Raw genomic sequence first — 20,400 nt, 5'->3', positions numbered from 1 at the left:
GCACATATTATTTTAATATTTAATTTTATTGGTGTATTTGGACATACATAGTAACATTAATCATAAGGAATTTTTGACCATGATTCTTTTTTACAGCTCCCTCCTCTCCAATCCACCCATATTTCCTTCCTTATTGTAAGACCTTTATTATCGTGTTTTCATCCTATTCTCTTTTTCTTTTCTTTTTCCTTTCTACCTTCTCCTCCTGTCTAGATTCACTTCCCATTTGAATATTTTCTTCCTATTTTACAATATCTATTGTACATACTGATTCTTACATACCCTTTTGGTTTCTAACACCAGAGAAATGGTGTGATATTTAAACATATGTATGTGTCTAATTTATTTCACTTAAGAGTATAGCCTCTAGTGGTCCTGAATCAAGGCTGGCAGCTTTTTGATGCTGTTGATTTTAAGCAGGAGCCCAAAGAGATTTCTTCCTTTGGTCTGTTGGCTATTTCACAACTTGGACAGTGAAATGGTCAATTCATTAGAAAGAAACAGCTTGAATCAACCCCTCCCCCATGGTGAGAGGCTATGAGTGGCTTGCCCAGGTGGCTCAGGACAGGAGCCTCCAGTGTGTATTTGGACCCATGCCAACCTGGGATCTGGAGCTCTGAGAAACAAAGCAACCCTTTCCCCCATTCCCCCCAGTGAGCAGCTGTGAGTGTGGCAGGCTACACTGGCCCAGGACAGGAACCACCAGTGTTTACTGAGACCTGTGACTTGCTGGGACCTGCGCCATGCTGGGACCTGCGCCATGCTGGAACCTGGAGCACCAGGAAACCAAGCAAGCCCTTCCACCTTGCCTGTTTTGTTTTGTGGAATTTCAGCATTTATAAAGGTGTGGACAGCTATTTTGAGGGGAACTGGAGACACTACAACAGCCAATAATGACTTCCTTATTATCTGGTTTTGAAGACCTAAAATGCCTTTCTCATTCAGTTCAGATCAGTTTTATACTATGTTGATTTGTATTAATTTTCTGCATGTGACAACAGGAAAGATAATTGAAGAAAACAAGAGACAATATGATAGGTAGTGAAGCTCTCAGGTTATCTGGCTTTGAAATTTATATCTCTTACATTGCTTTCTTATGTCCTATTTTGATCCATTTTGCTGTGTGTAATTTTACCCCCTTTAAAATAAAAAAAGAGTATAGTCTCTAAACCCAGCACTCAGGAAGCTGAAGTAGGAGGATCTTTACAAATTCCAGACCAGCCTGTCTTACAAAGTGAGTTCAAGGCCAGCCTGAACTACATAATGAGACCCTGTCTCAAAAAAGAGTATAATTTTGAATTGTATCTATTTACCAAGAAATGCCTCTAGATTAAGCTTCTTTATGGGCAAGTACTACTCTATTGTATAAAAAGTTGTCCATTTATTGATTAATAGGCACAAAGATTGTTTCCAAAGTTAAACTGTTAAAAATTGTGCTGCTATAAATATGGGTTTTCATATGTCACTGTATTAGGATGCTTGTAATTATTTTGGGAAGATACCAAGAAGGGAAATAATTGGATAGATGGTACCTCTAGTACTAGATTTTGAGGAATCTCCATACCCATGGAGACTCCTCAACACTGTGATTTCCACAGTGGTTGTAGCAGTCTACATTCTCATGAACAGTGGAGAAGAGTTCCTTATTTCCTGACAGCACATACAGAATTTGTTACTGGTTGATTTCTTGATCATAGCCATTGTTTCTGGGGTGAGATTGAATTTCAACATCATTGAAATTTGCATCTCTCAAATGACCACTGATGTTGAACATTTTTTCATATATGTATTTTCTATTTATACTTCAATAGAGAGTCTACTCATTTCAGAAGTCCATTTTTGGACTGAGCCTAAATTTGGAGAGTCTGATTTTTTTTTAGTTCTTTATATAATCAAGATAGTAGTCTTTTGAAGAATAGATGATAAAATATTTCCTACTCTGCGTTATCTCTTCACTCTGTTGGTGGTTACTTTTTCTGTGCAAAACCTTTTGAGCTGAGATCCTAGTTTCTGATTCTTTATATTTCCTGTGTGATTGGAGTATTTTTTTCATAAAGTCTTTGCCTACACTATGTCTTCAAGTGTTCTACCTATTTTGTCTTCCAGCAAATTTAGTGTTTCTGTTTTAATATTTAGATCTTTGATCCATTTCAATTGTAGTTTTGTGTTCAGTGAAAGATATGGACCTAGTTTTAATCTTTGACTCATGGAAATACAGATTTTTCAACATCTTTTATCAAAGAGGCTCTCTCTTCCAACTTTATGACCCTTTTCTCAAAGATAAGGTTGCTGAGAATACTTGGAGTTGTTTTTGACTTCTAATCTCTTCCATTGACTTTCAGATCTGTTTTTTTGCCAGTAGTGTGGAGTTTTTATAAGGATAGCTTTATAGTATACTTTCAAGTCAAAAAGTATGATATTGCCCCGAAGTCTTGTTTTTGGTGTCCAGAATTGATTTTGCTGTTTTAGGACTCCCCTGGGTACAGATGAATTTTAGGATTGTTTTCTATTTCTGTGAGATATGTTATTGGTATTTTGATCAGGATTTCACTAATCATTTGTAACAGCTTTGGGGGTATAGCAATTTTTACTATGTTGATTACTCCTACCCATTTTCCTTGTATCCTCTTCATTCTCTTTTTGCAGAGTACTATAGTTTTATTTTTATTTTATTTTACTTTTAAATGTAAAGATTTTATTTCCTTCAGTGGATTAATTCCTAAGGGTTCCACTTTTTTGTATACTATACTGAAAAATGTGTTTCCCCTAATTTATCTCTCAGTAACTAATTTAAAGATAAACTTAAAGATAATTTAAAGTACAAGGTATAGGCTTCTAATTGTCTGAACAGTAGTAGCACACACTTTTATTTTCTCAGTGAATGTGTTATGTACAAAAATCCTATTGATATTTGAGCACTGACTTTGTTTCCAGTGACATGATTGAATTGGGTTATTGAATCTAGAAATCTTTTGATGTCGTTTTGGAGTCTTCTACATAGAATATAATGTCACATGAGAATAGTGATAATTTAACTTATTTTTTTCCTATCCATATTCATTTCATATCTTTCTTTTATATAATTATTGCAGCCAGTATTTCCAGTACTTTATTCACTAGAAGTGGTAACAGTGAGAATCCTTGTCATGTTCCTGATTTTAGGATGAAAGGTTTTAGTTTTTGACCACTTACTATGTTGTTGGCTATTGGTTTGTCATATGTGAGTTTTATCAGATTGACCCAAAGATATTTAATTTCAGTTTTCTCTTTTTTTAATGATGAATAGGTGTTAAAATTTGTTAAATGCTTTTTTTGCATCTATTGATATGACCACGTGGTTTTTGTCCTTTTTTTGTTAATATGACATTTATTATTAATACTACATTTTACATTATTATTACATTATTATTATTATTTTACATTATTTACATTATTATTATTTACATGTACATTATTAACTAATATTTATTAATATTAATATTACATTGAGTTTTGTGTGTTGAACTATTCCTGAACCCCTGGGATGAATCCTACTAAGGTTATGGTGTATAATTCTCTTGAAGATTTGCTGCACTCTGTTAGTATCTTGTTGATGATTTTCATGTCTATGTTAATTAGAGAGATCATCTGTAGTTTTCTTTTCAGTCAAATCCTTCTCTGGTTTTGGTATCAGAGTAATGCTTGCTTCCAGGAAACAGTTTGCAAATTTGCTTCCCTTTCAATTTCATTAAAGAATTTGAGGAGTAGTTACATTATATCTCTAAATTTCTTGTAATATTCAGCAGTGAGTCTGTTAGTACCTGGTCTTTTATTTGTTCATAATATTTTAACTACATATTCAATGTCACTGATTGTTATTGGGTTATTTATATATTTTGTAACTTCTTGACTCATGTTTGGCAATTTATATATATCTAGGAAGCTGTACAGATCTGTATATTCTATCTAAATGCAATGCAGGATCAAAAAATAAGTGCAAATGATTTTCTGAATTTCTTAAAGATTCATTATAATTTCACCTATTTCATTACTAAATGAATGGAATTGAGTCTTTTTTCCTTTTAGTGATAAGGTTGGTTAAGGATTTATCTGTTATATTTAATCTCTCAAAAAATTTACTTTTCAATTCATTGATTCTTTGTACTTTTTTACTTTAAAGAGGAAAAAATCACAGTTTCAAAACAAGATAATGAATGAGTAACAAGAATTAACATATTATGCATTTTTACCTTTAAATTAATTACTCAGAGTACAAGACATAGTCTTTTAATTAAACAGTAATAGCACACTTTTATTTTCACTGAGTTAATATGTTAGCAGGATAATTACCTTAAATATCATATATATAGCTATGTATAAATCATTACATCTAAATCTAAATCTATATGAAAACATCATGTCCTGACTGACTCAATACTGATTACTACAAGAAATTATGAAAAAAAATATTTTTTCATTTTCCTTTCTTTTCTCCTTTCCCTCATCTGTTTCTCTTTCCATTTGAGCAGGATACCATTTCATAATATCTATTGTACATATTGGAACTTATGTACTTTTTCAGCTGCTCATTATGCGGAGACAATATATATTTATATGTGTGAATCTGATTTATTTCATTTGTAAGTGTGGTCTCAAGTTGCATCCTCTTACTTATAAGAGCCTCCAACATATGCTTCTTTATGACTGAGCAGTACTGTATTGTATAAAAAACATCACATTTTTTTCTTTATTCATTGGTTTATGGGTATTTGGGTTGTTTCCGGGATCTAGCTGTTATAAATTGTGCTGCTATAAACATGAGTGCACATATATCACTGTGGTATAATTTTTTTTAGTTCTTCTGGGAAGATACCCAGAAGGGGAATAGCTGGGTCAAATGAGACAGATAATCCTAGTTTTTGAGGAATATCCACAATGATTTCCACAGTGGTTTCATGAGTCTACACTCTCACCAACAGTGGAAGATTCCTTTCTTTCTACAGCTCTCTTAGTATTTGCTACTGGTTGGATTTCTTCGTAATAGCCAATCTTTCTAGGGTGAGATGGAATGTAAGTGTTGTTTTAATTTGCAACTCTTGAATGACCAGTGATCAACATTTTTGTGTATTTATTTGCCACTTGCATTTCTTTGTCTGGGAAGTGTTTTATTCATCACAGATGCCCATTATTGGATTTGATCTTTAAATTTTTTAAGTCCAATTTTTAAGTTCTTTTTATGTTCTTGAAGCAACCCTCTGTTTGAGGAATAGCTGCCAAACATTTTTCTCCGCCTTGTGAGTTGTCTCTTCACACTGTTGGTGGTTTCTTGCTGTATAAACACTTCTTAATAGGATGATATCCCAATTGTTGATTCTTTGTGATACTATCTATGCAATTAGAGTTTAATTCATGAATTCTTCGCTTACATTAATCTCTTCAAGAGTTTTATCTATTTTGTCTTTTAGCAGATTTAATATTTCTGTTTTAAAATTTATGTCTTTAATCCATTTTGAATTTAGTTTAATGCATGATGAAAGGTAAGGGTCAATTTTAACATTCAGAATGTGCAAGTCCAATTTTTGTGTCATCATTTTTAAAAAAATATATCTTTATTCCACTGGATATGTTTGGCACATGTGTCAAAGATAAGGTGATTGAGTGTGTTGGGACTTGTTTGTGTATTTTCTGATCTGTGGCACTGATCTTCATGTCGTGTTATTGCCAATATCATGTTGTTCTTATCACAGAAGCTTTGTAGTATAATTTCAAGTCAGGGATTTTGGTGCCCTCTGCCTTTACTTTGTTGCCCAGAATTCATTTGGTACTCTGATATCTATTGTTTCCAAATGAATTTTAGGATTGCTTTCTTTAATTCTATGAGATATGCTGTTGGAATTTTGGTCAGAATTGCATTACTTCTGTATAATAGTTTTGAAAGTAAGGAAATTTTCACTGTATTAGTTCTTCCTACCAAAAAGCAAGTGATATCTTCCCATTTTCTATTATTATCTTCAATTTTCTCTTTCAGAAAATGCAGTTTTTAATGTAGAGGTGTTTTACACCCTTTCTTATATTGAATCTAAGGTGTTTTATCTTTTTGGGCGCTACTGCAAAAGGCATTGTTTCCCGAACTTCTCTTAGTGATTTTTTACTTTTTATTTACATGCTTTTGATTTTTGTGTGTTGACTTTATATCCAGCTACAATACTGAATCTATTAGATTTAGTGGCATTTTTTGCCATCTTCTATATAGAGCATCAGGTCATCCCAAAATAATAATTTAACTCCTTTTCTTATCAGTACTCTGTTTATTTCTTTCTTTCTTTTGTATGATTTCTTTGGCTAAAGTTTTCAGGGCTATGCTGAAGAAAGACCATCTATTTGAATTTTGTGTAGTGTTTTTACCATGAATGTGTGGTGGACTCTGTCAGAAGTTTTTCTGCATGTATTGAGTAGTTCGTATGGTTTTTGTCCTTGGCTCTGTTATTTGTACCTTTTTCTTAGTCTCCGCCACATTATTTTTGCTCTGATCTTTATAATTTCCTCCCTTTTATGAGGTTTGCTCTTTTTTTTCTACAAGTCTGAGGTTCAACATTAGGTTGTTGATGTAATATCATTATGTTTTTCTGATGTGGGAATTCATTGCTATTTATTTCTCTCATATGACTGTTTTCATTGTAGCCCAGAAGTTGTAGTGTATAGTATTGGCACGACTGTTTACCTGTAGATACTCTCTAATTTCATTGTAGTTTCATCTGTGACTCATGGAATGTTCAGAATGGTGTTGCATAATTTCCTTGTGTTTATATAATTTTTGTGGGTTTCCTTTTATCTCTATCTTCATTGAACTATGGCCTGATAATGTGCATGGGGTAATATGAATTCCTTTGCATTCACTTAAGCATGTTCTATGAGGTAATATGTGACCTATTTCTACGAATGTCACATGTGTAAATGAGAAAAATTCATATTCTGATACTCTGGTTTAGAACACAGTGTAGACATCTACCAACTCCACTTTTTCAAAGATTTCATTCAGTTCTGATATTTCTTTGTCTAATTGTTATAGATGTGACAGAGGGATAGTGAGTTCTCCTTTTACAATTGTTATAATGCATGTTTGATTTTCAGTGTTTATTAATATTTATTTTATATAGTTGTGTATGCTTGTATATGATATATTTATAATTATGATTGTTATCACTCTTCCCTCTTGTAATGTTCCCTTAACAAAGATGTAGTGAATGTCACTCTTGAATAATTTTGGTGTAAAATCCACTTTGCCTGCAAATAGAATAGGTATTCTTGATTTTTCCATGTTCATATCATGTGAAGTGTTGTTCTCTATCATTTGACTTCTAGTATGCACATTTCTTTTTCAGATGAATGTGTTCTTTGAATGTAGCATATTGTTTGAATGTGTTCAATATTTTTTGCCTGTCTGTTTTTTTTATTTGTGTATAGATAACAATTATAGTAATGATTATAACCAATATATATTGACTTAGTGTTTTCATCTTATATTGCTATTAGTTCTCTTTCTTTCTCTCTTGTGGATTTTCTCTCTTCACCTGGTGGATTCTTCCTGCAAATTTTGTGGTGCTGTCTTTTACATCATCTTTCTATAACATCCTTCAGAATATTCTGGAGTGCAGTTTGGTGGTCATCAAATTCTTTAGGTGTTCTGTGTCATGCAAATGTCATATTTCTCTTTGAATTTTGAAATAAAAATCTTAATAAGCTGGATTAAAATGTCACTTCAAATTCTTACCAATAAATGTGGAAAAGAAAACCAGGGCTTGATGACAATAGTGAAGAATAATGAGATCCAGAGAATAACAAAGAGCAAAAAGAATTTATCAGTTCTCTACAATACCACTAAAAATCTAAACATAGCATAATTGGAATAAACAAAGAAGATGTACAGGCAGAAAGCATAGGAAACTTTAGAGTGAAATGAGAGGAGAAGATGTCCCAAATCATGGGGAGAAAAACACAAAAATGAAGGCACGAAAGTTTTTAGGACTCAAAGTCAACATGACCAGGGACATATCTCTTCACAAAGCAAAATGTTTATCGCTTTATTAAATTTTTCATCTACATCCTGCACCATCTTCCTTAATTTTTGATCTATTTATATCCTTTGGAATTCATTGATTTAAAATGTGTCATTATTTTGAATACTTTGTATACCTTTAATATCTTTGGAATCATTTACTACAGGTTCTGAAATTCAGCAGATGCCATGTTTATTTGTTTTTCATATTTCTTTTGCGTCTTTATTGAGATTTTCACATCTATTGAGATAGATAATCTCTTCCATTTTTGTGTGAAGTCTTTCTTAGTAAATAATCTTTACTTGACAGTGTGTTGTGAGAGTATTTATTTTGTGTAGGGTTGAGTTTAATTGTAGTTGCTTAAAATATGATATTCCTGTGGGTTGATTGGCTGTGGTTAGTGGATTTTGGTACAAGTTGTACTTTATTAGAGAATGAGGGACCTGCTTTCTTTGTAGTTGTCACAGGATTGAGATCCCTCTGGTAGTTCAGGCTGGTGTGGCATAGACAAGTATGTGAGACCTTTGTAACTGCTGGTCCTGTCAATTCATAAATGTGCCATTAGGTTATGGGAGTGACCTACGTTGAGGATGTCATAAATGTAGTGTTCACAGATTTTATTGATGTAAGTTGTGTTGCCACCACTGTTGTATTGAGCATGAACGTCCTGGAGTGAAGCCATGCTGACTTGGGGCTTTATCTTTCTTACACTTTAAGTTCAGGTACACACAAAGGCATAAACTGGACTAGATCATGGCTGGAGTAAAGTGAAGTTATTTCACCTGGGCTATCAGTTTAGCACCATAAGCAGGAGACCCATTCAAAGTGTACAAAGTGCTGGCTGCATCTCCAGCACCATTTAGTAAACAAACACAAAATAACAAATAAAGCCAACCTGATGAATAAATAAAGTACAAACAAAATAAAAAGAACTGTACCATCAATTATGGTGGACAAAAAGGCAAACATAATATAAACAATATTTTAGAAAGAATAAAAATAAAATTAAATTTAAAAAGAAAGAAAAGGCAAAATAGGAAAAGGAGAATAAAAAAATTAAAAAGTTAAATATAGTAAAGAACGTAAGGGATAACTTGAAAAAGATAAAAAAAAGAGCCAAGAGAAAAATATAAATAATATTTAAAAAGAGGGGAAGACATATAAAGCGATTAGAATTAACAAGAGCAAAAAGTTAGTAAAAAACAAAAATTTCCTTTCTGTTGAGGTAATCAAGTATACAATCAAGAGTGTATATTCATAACCTATGCTGTTTGTAGCTTCTTTATATATTTTCTTAAGCTATGAAGAGAGAAAAGTCACTTTTATTTTGCATGCTTTATAGAAAGAGTTTTGTGTTTTTAGCCAACTGGAATAACTCTCCCATGTCCTGCACACCAGAATAAGTAAGGGAGAAGGACAGGTTCCCAGGCAAACACTTACTCCATTGCTGTCTGTTGTATGCACTCCAAGAGTGAGGTAAGTGCCAACATGGCAGCATTGAAACAGGTTAGCTCAGAGTGTGGGAGTCACCTGGCACAAGCTCTGCCTGACCTCCAGAGCACCTGCAGTGCATTCACATACTCTAGAAAGCCTCAAGTGGCTATGGAGCCACAACTCTGCTTTGGGGGAAGGCAGCAGTTGTGGTGATTGGAGATCTGCACAGCCTATTTCTGACCTTCTGAAACTTATGTCCTTTGAGAAAGCACATTTTCTCAGATTCCTGCAGCACGCCTCGCAAAATCCTGGACTTAAGGGGAGAATTGGTCGTTCATTCTGTTACACACTACAGTTCTGTTTTTTACCATTGAATTCTCAGGGTATGGGTTTTGGAGGCTCTCTTCCAGGGCTGGCTATTGAGTCAGTAGAGTAATATTTCCAATCAATATAGGTATCCTCATATGAACAATTCAGGGGCCTTTGGCTTCTAGGACATTAAGTGCAGATAAAACATTCCCAATATGACCCTCTATTTCAGTACCATGTGATGGGCAGTGCTGAGAATTTCTGCAGATCCAGGTTGTTATTCAGATGTCAAGAATTGTGGGGAAACATAGCCTCACCCAGCAGCTAAAATACAGCACCAGAAGACTCCGCCCATTATTTCCTTGCTGCCTGATTAGAATTAAAGTCTTAATGTCTGAGTATTATCTTATAAGATGGATGAATTTTTCAGAAGCTCTGTAGTGTTATCTGTCTTAGCTTTCATATGCCTTACTTTATAACCTTTTAACTACCAATGATTGATAAATACTCAATGGAAGATAATGAAATACAAAATCTTGTGCTCATCATTTCTATGCAATCTTGGTTCCTTGGCTCAGAGAAAATATGTTTCTGAGATTTTCAAATCTGTCATATTTCATTTTTATGCTTATATACAATTGAACAATAAAATAATAGTCTTAATTCATATTTTCTTGATCTCTCAAAAATATTTGTTAAAATTGGAGTACTAGAATCAGGACCTAGACAAAGATCAAAATTGCATTGGTTGATATAATTTTGGTCTCTTGATGTGCACCAGTTTCTTATTCCTGTTTTTTTTTTTTTACTCTATGAACTTACCAAATAATTCAAACCATTTGTTCTGCCAAATATTTGATGCTTCGTATTTGATGGCATTAAATCTATATGCTGTTTTTGCACATTTCTCTCTTCCACATATTTCCTGCATATTTTCATGTCATTAAGTAGACAGTTTTTTTAAAGAGACTCTTTTATACTTTCTTTTGTACTTGACACATATTTTTGCCATGTGATATATGAATATTGATCAATGAGTTAAGTTTAGTCAACTTATGTATTTCTTATAAATTTTATTTTGAAACTTCTATGCAATTGTTTTAGCTTTGCTTGGTTTTATCTTGGTATAGATACATTAATTCTTTATGTTATAAAATGTAGATTAACCCCAAAATTCCTATTATAATTGTTAACTTGAGTTTTTAATAGTTTTCTAAATTATTTGTGTGGTTATTTATTTTCAGCATTTTAATATACAAAAGGCAGAATAAATACTTGATTCTTCATGTTCCTCATGTCAGAATATTTAATGAACATAATAATGACTTCGAAAGAGGAGGCGTTTATTCTTTTTAACGCCTCTTCTGATATTGCCAATCTACAGAGTACATTATCAAATATGGAGATTAGTAATTTGAACATTATTTTGCTTTGCATATATCTTAACACAAAAGAGCTTGAACATTTTTAATATATTTAAAGATGGTTCTCATGTTTTTATATTAAATGTAAGCATATATCTTTGGGGATTTGTCTATCAGGGGTTTTTTTTAGAAGTTTTTAAAACTATAAAACTATTACTTGAGGTCTAACAATGAGGCTTCTCCTATGGCTGTACAGCATTGGAATTGCCACATAGAGTAACAATGGTTTTGTTTCATCCACAGGTCTGTTTCTTAGTACTGTGATAGAATTCTACAAGAAGGCAAAATTTATGAAAGACTTAATATTTTTTTCTCTCAACTTTATATATTTGCATATCCTAGAGGTCTATGCTACTCTGAATAGCATAGGAGATAAATATGAATTCATACATGTTTATCAAAAGTGTCAACAATGTAGATCCATCTCTGATTAATACTCTCAAAATGTAAATTTTTGGAAGAAATTTGAATATATGAAACCAGGAGTTTTAAATTGTCATTGTCTGTAATTCAAGTAGTGATAAAAGAATTGTGGCAAGGCAAATAGAATGACTGGATTAAATATCAGTTCTTTCAAAAAGGGCTGTATTAAAGACAAATAATGTCATTAAAGTGACTTTGATAAGTAAAGAAATTACATGTGAAATTCTTTAAATGAAAATTCCTTTAATTAAAAAATAAAATAGAACTATTGTTTTTGTGATATAAATTGTAAATATTTTCTCTTCGTTTATCTTTACAGTTTTATCACACATTAAAATTAATTTTATAAAGTCGATATCAGATTTACTACATTCATAGGTTATAAAGGTATTTGCTCATATTTTCTTGAATATTTGTGTAAGTTTTTTAAAAAAATAGACATGTGTTGAATTCACTGAGAAATTGTCTCAGCATAGAATAGCATGAACATAACTGCTTTACCCTCCTTAGATTGATATCCTGTCATTTCACCTTCTCATTAATAGAGCCTTTTTTTTTCTGCTGGTTTGAGACACTGTCATTGTCATTATTTAATTATTTTATTTGTTTTCAATGTAGTTATTACTTATCTGTTCTATTTTTTTTCTGGAGCGAATATAACACTAACCTTTTATTATCTGTCTTTATTTGTTAATTTAAGCTAAATTTTGACAAGCTACATATTTAACTCAAAGTATTTAATATTCATTTTCAGCGAGGTTCAATGATTTGTACTAGAAAAGAGAGGGAGTTGTCACAAATACTTGTGACATATTTTTGTTTAAATATATATTGCCCTCTATTTTTATTCTGGCTTTTTGTAATGTCTTCCTACAATGACAGAGTGTGAGTATATGAATACAAACATAAATACACAAACACACTTGCACATAAAATATATAGATTTGAATTTTAAACTACAGAGCCCCAAATGAATGTCTGTTAAGATTGGCACATGTCATGTTTCTCAAGCACTTTGGAAAAAATATAGGTTAAGAACTTTTAGTTTTGTTCATATATAAAATTTATAATGATTATACTTATTTTCTAATATTTATTGAATGGTGAAAATGTATCATGCTATATGAAACACACATCTATTGTTTCACCATCCCTCATAATAAACAGAAACAATAGGTATAATTATTTCATTTCTAAAAATGCAGAAACCAAATCTTATGAAAATTAATGTTTTGAAAGTCATGATTAGTAAAGGTTGAATAGAGTTAAACATAGCTATTTTGGCTTTAGAAAGTTCACCATAGAAAATCATATACAATCTAACTGATACCCTTTGTATCAACATAGAGGGAAGTTACATCACCCTAAACCCTTTTTACTGCTTATGAGCAGTTGTTATATACTTTAGGAGGTCAAGTGCCTACAAGACAAATGTTACATTGGTAGACTCACATTGTACACAAATACTAACATATCTATGCCTTTCATTGTTCCAAAAATTAGAGAGGTACTATTACAAATGAACAATATTAACTTTGCTATATTGAAGATATGACATGAAATGATAATGAAGGATAAACTGAGGGAATGTGTAACTTGACAATTACTAATGAAGTGGGAAGGGAAGTTACAGTATTTTTTTTTCTTTTTCCTTTTTTATCGGTACCTTGGATCAAACTCACGACTGCCTGCTTGCAAGGCAGATGCTTATGCCACTGAGCTAAACCTCCAGCCCTTAAGTTACAGTATTTTTGATGGGGAGTTACAGCTTTCATAAACTTTACTAAGTAATTTACCATATTTACAATATATTATTTTCTAAAACAATTTCATGCTTGCAAAAACTCTAAGCCTTTACCCTAAAATTCACATGCACTTTGCTCAGCTGTCTCATTGTGCTCTTCATGTCTTGTTTCTCAGTGTATATATTACTGGGTTCAAGAGAGGAGTAACCACAGAGCAAAACACAGTGAGGAATTTATCTAATGATCTGATAGGGAATAAATAGGAATAAATGAAGATACCGGTCCAAAAAACAAAAGAACAACCATCATGTGAGCAGTCAAAGTGGACAGAGCCTTGGATGATTGGTCTGTCGGACGGCATTGGATGGTCATTCAAATGGTAGTGTAGGAGATGGGTAGGAGGACAAAAGGGCACACTGTGAGCACACCACTCTTAGCAATGATCATGATGTCTAGCTTGTAGGTGTCTGTACAGGCAAGTTGGATTACCCTATGAAGGTCACAGTAAAAGCTATCAACCTTGCTGGGACCACAGAATGGCAGGTTCACTGCAAAGGCCAACATACTGACTGAGTGGAGGAGGCCAGTTCCCCATGCAGCAGCCACAATTCCAATGCATACACTGTTGCACATAATTGTCAGGTAGTGCAAGGGTTTACAAATTGCTACATATCTGTCAAAGGCCATGGCTAGGAGGATCACCAACTCACTCTCACCAAAGAAGTGAAGGAGGAATATTTGTGCAAGACACACCCTGAAAGAGATGGATTTGTGTTTACTGAAAAAGTCAATAAGCATCTTGGGGGACTGAAGATAGAGACAAATCAGTGACTGAAAAGTTGGCCAGGAAAAAATACATGGGAGAGTGAAGGTGGGAGTTAGAAGCCACAGTTATCACCATCAGAAGGTTTCTGAACACAATTCCCACATAGAAAACAAAAAAGAACATAAATATGGAAATCTGGAGTTCTTGAGAATTGGACAGTCCAAGAAAAATGAACTCAGTGATCAGTGAGTAATTTGCTTTAATTGTTGTTTCATTCCAGAAGATAACCTCTGCGGTGCCCTTGGAAAAAATGATGAAGAAATAGTCAGGATTGTCACGCTGAACTTAAGGCTTTACTCCACTCTAATACCTTGGTTATGCCTAATTGTTCATTTATCCAAGTCTTTCCAGTGTCCCCATTCATTGTAGGATTATTCCTAATATAGTTTGTGCTATTCTAATTGTCAGATCGAATCTATGCTGCTACCTTACATCTATCTCTTTTTTCTCATACATTCAAAAACAGTGCTTATTATGTTGTATATATCTTTGGGTGGTTTTTTTTTTTTTTTTTTTTTTTTTTTTTTTTTTGGTACTGGGGATCAAACTCATGACCACACGCTTGCAAGGTAGGTGCTTATGCCACTGAGCTAAATCCCCAGCCCTTGTTTTATATGTCTTATATAATTTGATGATGCTAAAAGTCTTAGGAAAAAGATATGCTAAAATGAAAGAAAGATGAAAATAGAACAAAGAATGAAAATATAAAAAACATAAGATTTAAAAAGTGGGAAAGGATAAAAGAAAGGAGAATCCAAAGGATGAGTGAAAAATATGACAAAAATGCAACAGTTTACATGACTGAAAGTGTGAAACAGTTTAATGCAAGATGAAAAGAAATTTTAGAATGCTTACTATTTAAGCATTATTATGAAAACAGTGATGAACTATTGAGGAATTAGCAATAATTGCTTAATAAATTATATCTGTTATGAATCTGAATTTAGAGTGGTATTTAAGCCCAAAAGTAGGTACCAAATGCAGGTAGTGATTGTATGAACAGGAACAGAGTGAGAAAGTATTTGGGCTGGAATACTAGTATTCAAATCCTAGGTTTATCTGTTATGTTGCTGGATGACTTTGGACAAGTCATTTCAAAGCTTTCAGTCTTATGGTCAGATCTGGACAGGATGGGTGATAGTGGTACTACTTCATAGGAGTGCATAGGGAATTGAATGTGGTCAAGGATATAAATTATCTAGCATACAATAAGTAGTCAAAAAATTAGGGAAAAATAATAGAACTTTGCCAACCATGTACAGGAAAAATATATCATTCAAACACATTTATTCTGAATAATTGGGAACAATATGAAAGCTTTGAGTCTCATAATAAGTATAATGAAAACTAATGTAATTCTACCTCACATATAGATGAATTTGAGGAATACAAATGAATTTGGGAGACAGTAAAGAATAGGGATAACTGTCTGGATATACGGAGTCATTGCTGGTATATTCTTCTAAGTCACTCTCTAGTACATTGCTGAGACACTAAACAGTGACTTGTGACATGAGGCCAGAGTGTTCTTAAAGGAACACTACTGTTTTTTTTGCTCACTTACTTGATTATAAGTTCCCATTGCCTTTGTATATTACACTTTTCATTATTGAGAATGCTAGTCACTGAAGCAACTTGATACTGTTTCTATCTTACAAAATTTAGTGACTAATTTTTTCTAAGCACAGAGAGAAGTCCAATGGTGAAATAAATCATAGACACTCATTTTAGCTCCTTTCTGTTTAACATAGCAATAAATGCAATCATAATAACCCTTGATAGGACAGGGATTTAGCTCAGTGGCACAAGCGCCTGCCTGGCAATCACAAGGTCATGATCTCTGGTACCAAAAAAAAAAAAAAAAAAAAAAAAAAAAAAAAATCATTGTTAATGCAGAGTATAGGAACATAGAGATCATTTTTGATGTGGCAAATTGGTTGGAATGTTTGTCATCAAAGCATTTAATTTGTAACCAATTTTGCATTTTTCTTTTGTAAATCTATTTCAGTTTACTAGTGAAAATAAATTTAAAGTTATATCTCCAATAAAAATATACCAGTGAGGGAGGTTGACTCAAGGATTCTCATTTGTAGCAAAAACGAATTTCTATTAACAGTGACAAGTAAGAATTCCAGAATGCCGTTGTTCAGTAATATGTTTCTTGCTCAACTATTTCTCACACCATATATCTTGAAATTATGCTACAAAGAGGAGAGTGATAATATTGGATCCTCAGCTACATCTACAACTATCCTGCACCCCCCTAATTTTTCACAACCAAATTAGGACTCTTAAAAAGTCATTCAAAAGTTTTGAAACTGTATTTTTCTAACATTAAGTTATAACATTGGTGTTCTCCCGAATCTCACACACTAGTTATAAAATTCCTGAAAAGCCAGCCACAGTTGAAAAAGTAAATACTTCCCCCAGGCACTAATTATGTTTTCAATTCAGCTATTACAATTTTATATTTTTCTTAAAATAACTTTTACCTTTCTTTAAGGCACACACGGTGTGTCTTTATAACTATCATTGTGATCGAAGTCAGGAACTCAAGTTCTAGCAGAAATTCACTGCATGATTTTGGTCATGCCTTTCAAAATTTTGGAATCTTAGTTTTCTTGTTTTTCAAAAAGTGTTTGTTTATAAAAGCTTTTAAAATCTCAGTAGCTATACCAGCGTGAATTGCACCTTTATGTCCCCATTCAGTTTTTATTGGTATTGTAAGAAGGAGCTAAGAAAGTGGACAAACAAATGCTGGATTTGGGGTAAAAAATAAGAGCAGGGCCACTGAGTAGTAAAGGATAGATTGGCCCAAAAATATTAGGAAAAGGACTCAACAGTTGCTTCCAAGAGAACCCTAAAAATGAAAATTATATTTTATAATATTTATAACAAGTCTTTTAAATATTTAAACCTACCGACAGAATCTTTCCATTTTTCCTAAGATAAAAACATGAATTCTGAAAAATGGTTTCTACTAACAGAAACATATCATTGTTGATAAAAGGCTGAGATTTATTAGTTCTACTAATATGTTTATCATATAAGTTATATTCATCATGTCACCTACCTCCTTCATAAAGGGAAGAGATTATAGCAATTTTCAGTGAAAGAAGAGTACAGATTTCCTTTTATATGTACCTTCTAAAAATTTTAAAATTTGAAAGAGGAAAATGTTTATTTTCTTCCTTAGTAAATTAATTATGAGTTCATTATGAAGATGATGAAAAGCAGATGAAGAGCCATGAAAATGACCAGCCTCAGCTTGGAGCACTGAGACTAATTCATGATCTCACAGGATTTCCCTCAGTCATTAGAAGGAAAACAAAATCTTGAGTTAAGGAACAGTGTCACAGTTTCTTGGCCCATTTGAATATTTTCACTATCTGAGTCTGAAGGTGAATAATCATGATAAAACAAATAAGAGAAAATTTTAAATTAAACTCTAATAGGCCTACAGAGGTGAATGGTAATGCTTAGATTTGACAAGGTGAAAACAGCATGCAATACTGATGATCAGTGTATGGAGAAAACATAAGAATAATACCTCGAGTAGCAATAGAATATCTCACATATCACTTACTATTTTATTCAATAGCTTCAATCAACATGTAGCATTTAAAAATGGGCTTAAATGCCTCAATTAATATTTCTTAAATCTACTAAAACAACATCTAAATGAGGTCTCACTTTTGCTTCTTCATTACCCAGATTTCCAGGTTTTATCTAAAAGATGTCAATCACCTTCCTTGTACTGAGACAAGTTTTGCTATTTGGTGGAGCACCTTCATCTGGCAAATGTATCTCATTTAGCACTTCTAGAATTTTTCATGCTTTATTTAATGAATATGGAATGCAGTATATGTACACAATGGGATATTACAAAGAAGGAGAAATTAAATCATTTGTAGGAGAATGGATTGATTTTGACCCCATAATGCTAAGTGAAATAAATCAAACATGGAAGGTAATGGTTTCTCTAGTATTCAAGATATAAACAATTTAAAGAGCAAAATCAAAGAGAGGGCAAAAATCAAGGAGAATGATCCTTTCGTTATGGCAAGGGGAGCTCTGGAAGAGAAAGAGGGGAGAAGAGGGAATAAAACTGACCAAGAGATGCAATGTATCAGTACCATTTCTCCAGATGGATTGTTATTATATATTGCAAACATAAACTAATTTAAAAACTGTTTGAGTAAGACTGCAAAAGCAACAGAACTGTGCTGCTTCAAAGATGGAACAGACAAAAATTTTTCTTCATGTAAAGTGGTGGAGGATATTTCTACAATGATACTGTACAAAACACATTGAAAACCAGATTAAAAAGAATACTTGAGCTATAATATATCATCAATTTTTCTACTCATCTAATATAAAGTAAAATAAGGATTTAAAATAAGAATTATTTTTCCCTATGTCTTTGTTTTACATAAACCCATTTCATCCACTGAATTGATATAATATCCATAAGAAATATCTCTTAATTTTCAGTGATGTGTGTTATTAATATTATGATTCCAATATGTTTAAATCATAAAAATTTGTACAAAATAAAAAGTACATCAAAACTCAGTGTAATCATTGTTAGTAATTGTAATTTAGGCATGAAATTTAGACAGAAATGCATACTTTTTATGATTAAAAAAAGTTGCTACAAGTCCACCTAAAGTGAAATCTGTTGATTTAATATATCTTTTGTTCTTTTGGAATTTGTCTTTAGACCTCTCATTAAAAAATGTATGCATTCCACAGTGTTTACAGTGATTGCAGGGTCTTAGTGGTCCAAGATGTTCATCCACATGTTTGACTCAGCCTTCTCAGGGCCAACTTCATATCTTTATTCCTTAATGTATAGATGGCAGGATTTAAGACAGGAGTAACAACAAAGTCCACAATGGGAAAAAACTTATCCAGTGACTTAGTAGGAAAAGGCCACACATAGAGAAATATGCATGGAGCAAACAACAAAATCACTACAGTGATATGAGCTGACAAAGTGAAAAATGCTTTTGATAAATCTTTGGAAGAATATTGCCGAACAGTAACTAGAATATAGATGTATGACACAATTAAGAAAAACAAGGTGCCCATAGATATAAAGCCACTGTTGGCAGTGACTACAAATTCTAGTCCATAGGTATTCATGCATGCAAGCTTAATAATCCTAGGAAAATCACAATAAAAACTCCCTACATAATTGGGTCCACAAAAAGGTAAATTTATGAGAAAGACAAACTGAGACAAAGCATGAATCACCCCTATGACCCAGGCAGCAATTACCAAAAGCACACATGTTTTGTAATTCATAAGAGTTAGATAGTGCAGAGGCTTGCAGATAGCTACATACCTGTCATATGCCATTGCTATGAGTAGCACCATTTCAACCCCACCCGTAACATGGATAAAGAAAATTTGTGTCATACAGTTGTGGAAGGAAATGACTTTATGGGCAGTGAAAAGATCATAGATTATTCTAGGAACTGTGGTCGATGAAAGACCCAAGTCAATTAGTGATAAATTGGCCAAAAAAAAATACATGGGAGAGTATAAGTGAGAATCAATAATTACTGTGAAAACAATAATGAAGTTTCCTAGAAGAATTCCCACATAAAATAAAGAGAAAAAGAGGAAAAGGAATAACTGCATTTCCAAGGATTGAGCAAGTCCCAGTAACACAAATTCAGCTATCACAGAGTCATTTACTTGGTCCATTGATTTAGAAAGAAGAGGAGAACCTGAAATAATCTGAAAGAAAAGAAGAAATCAATTTAGAGTTGCTGAAAATAATGGGCTAATTATTGATAATTTTAAATTGATTACTAACAAGGAATCTTTTATTTAGTGGACAGTAGGTTATTTACAAAACAATTGGAACCCTGGATACAAAGCATTTTCAGAGTACAGAAAAGTTGCTCTTAGAAGCTATGTAATATTTTAAGCATTCTCATTTGCTCAAATTCAGAAATCATCAGAGAATTTAAGAAGTTTGAAAAATGAGCAAAACAAGCTCAAAAATTCAGGTGAAGAAAAGAATAAAGTTAAAAAATAAATATGTTAATATGGAAAACCAGTTAAAATAGTTCTGCAGAATTTTAAATCTTCAAACCTATAAATGTCGTAAATAATAATATTAAACATAAGAACATAATGCATATTAATAAACATCTCTAAAAGGTAGTTCTTACATGTGCCTGAAATGG

The 20,400-nt window shown here is 32.6% G+C and overlaps 1 protein-coding gene, 1 non-coding gene and 1 pseudogene across 2 annotated transcripts; 1 reads left to right on the top strand and 2 right to left on the bottom strand.

The window, feature by feature from the left end:
- Positions 1 to 369: 369 nt before the first annotated feature.
- Positions 370 to 506, top strand: LOC134477967 (small nucleolar RNA SNORA2/SNORA34 family). Its single transcript, XR_010050307.1, has one exon. It is a non-coding gene; the product is annotated as a small nucleolar RNA SNORA2/SNORA34 family (small nucleolar RNA).
- Positions 507 to 13,472: 12,966 nt separating this feature from the next.
- LOC100734413 (olfactory receptor 4F17-like) lies at positions 13,473 to 15,779 on the bottom strand (annotated as a pseudogene).
- A 2,952-nt stretch (positions 15,780 to 18,731) lies between these two features.
- Positions 18,732 to 19,912, bottom strand: LOC100734970 (olfactory receptor 4F6-like). The gene is made up of 2 exons (XM_003480210.3): positions 19,013 to 19,912; positions 18,732 to 18,842 (listed from the first exon to the last, which is right to left on the bottom strand). Exons 1-2 carry the CDS (start codon positions 19,910 to 19,912, stop codon positions 18,732 to 18,734), a joined length of 1,011 nt encoding a protein of 336 aa, XP_003480258.3.
- Positions 19,913 to 20,400: the final 488 nt, after the last annotated feature.

The sequence above is a fragment of the Cavia porcellus genome, unplaced genomic scaffold (assembly GCF_034190915.1).
Source record: "Cavia porcellus strain 051 isolate PalLab524CR breed Dunkin Hartley unplaced genomic scaffold, mCavPor4.1 scaffold_10, whole genome shotgun sequence".
Classification (NCBI taxonomy): Eukaryota; Metazoa; Chordata; class Mammalia; order Rodentia; family Caviidae; genus Cavia; species Cavia porcellus.
Note: the sequence above shows the minus strand (reverse complement) of the source record. Positions and strands in the feature narration are given on the sequence as shown.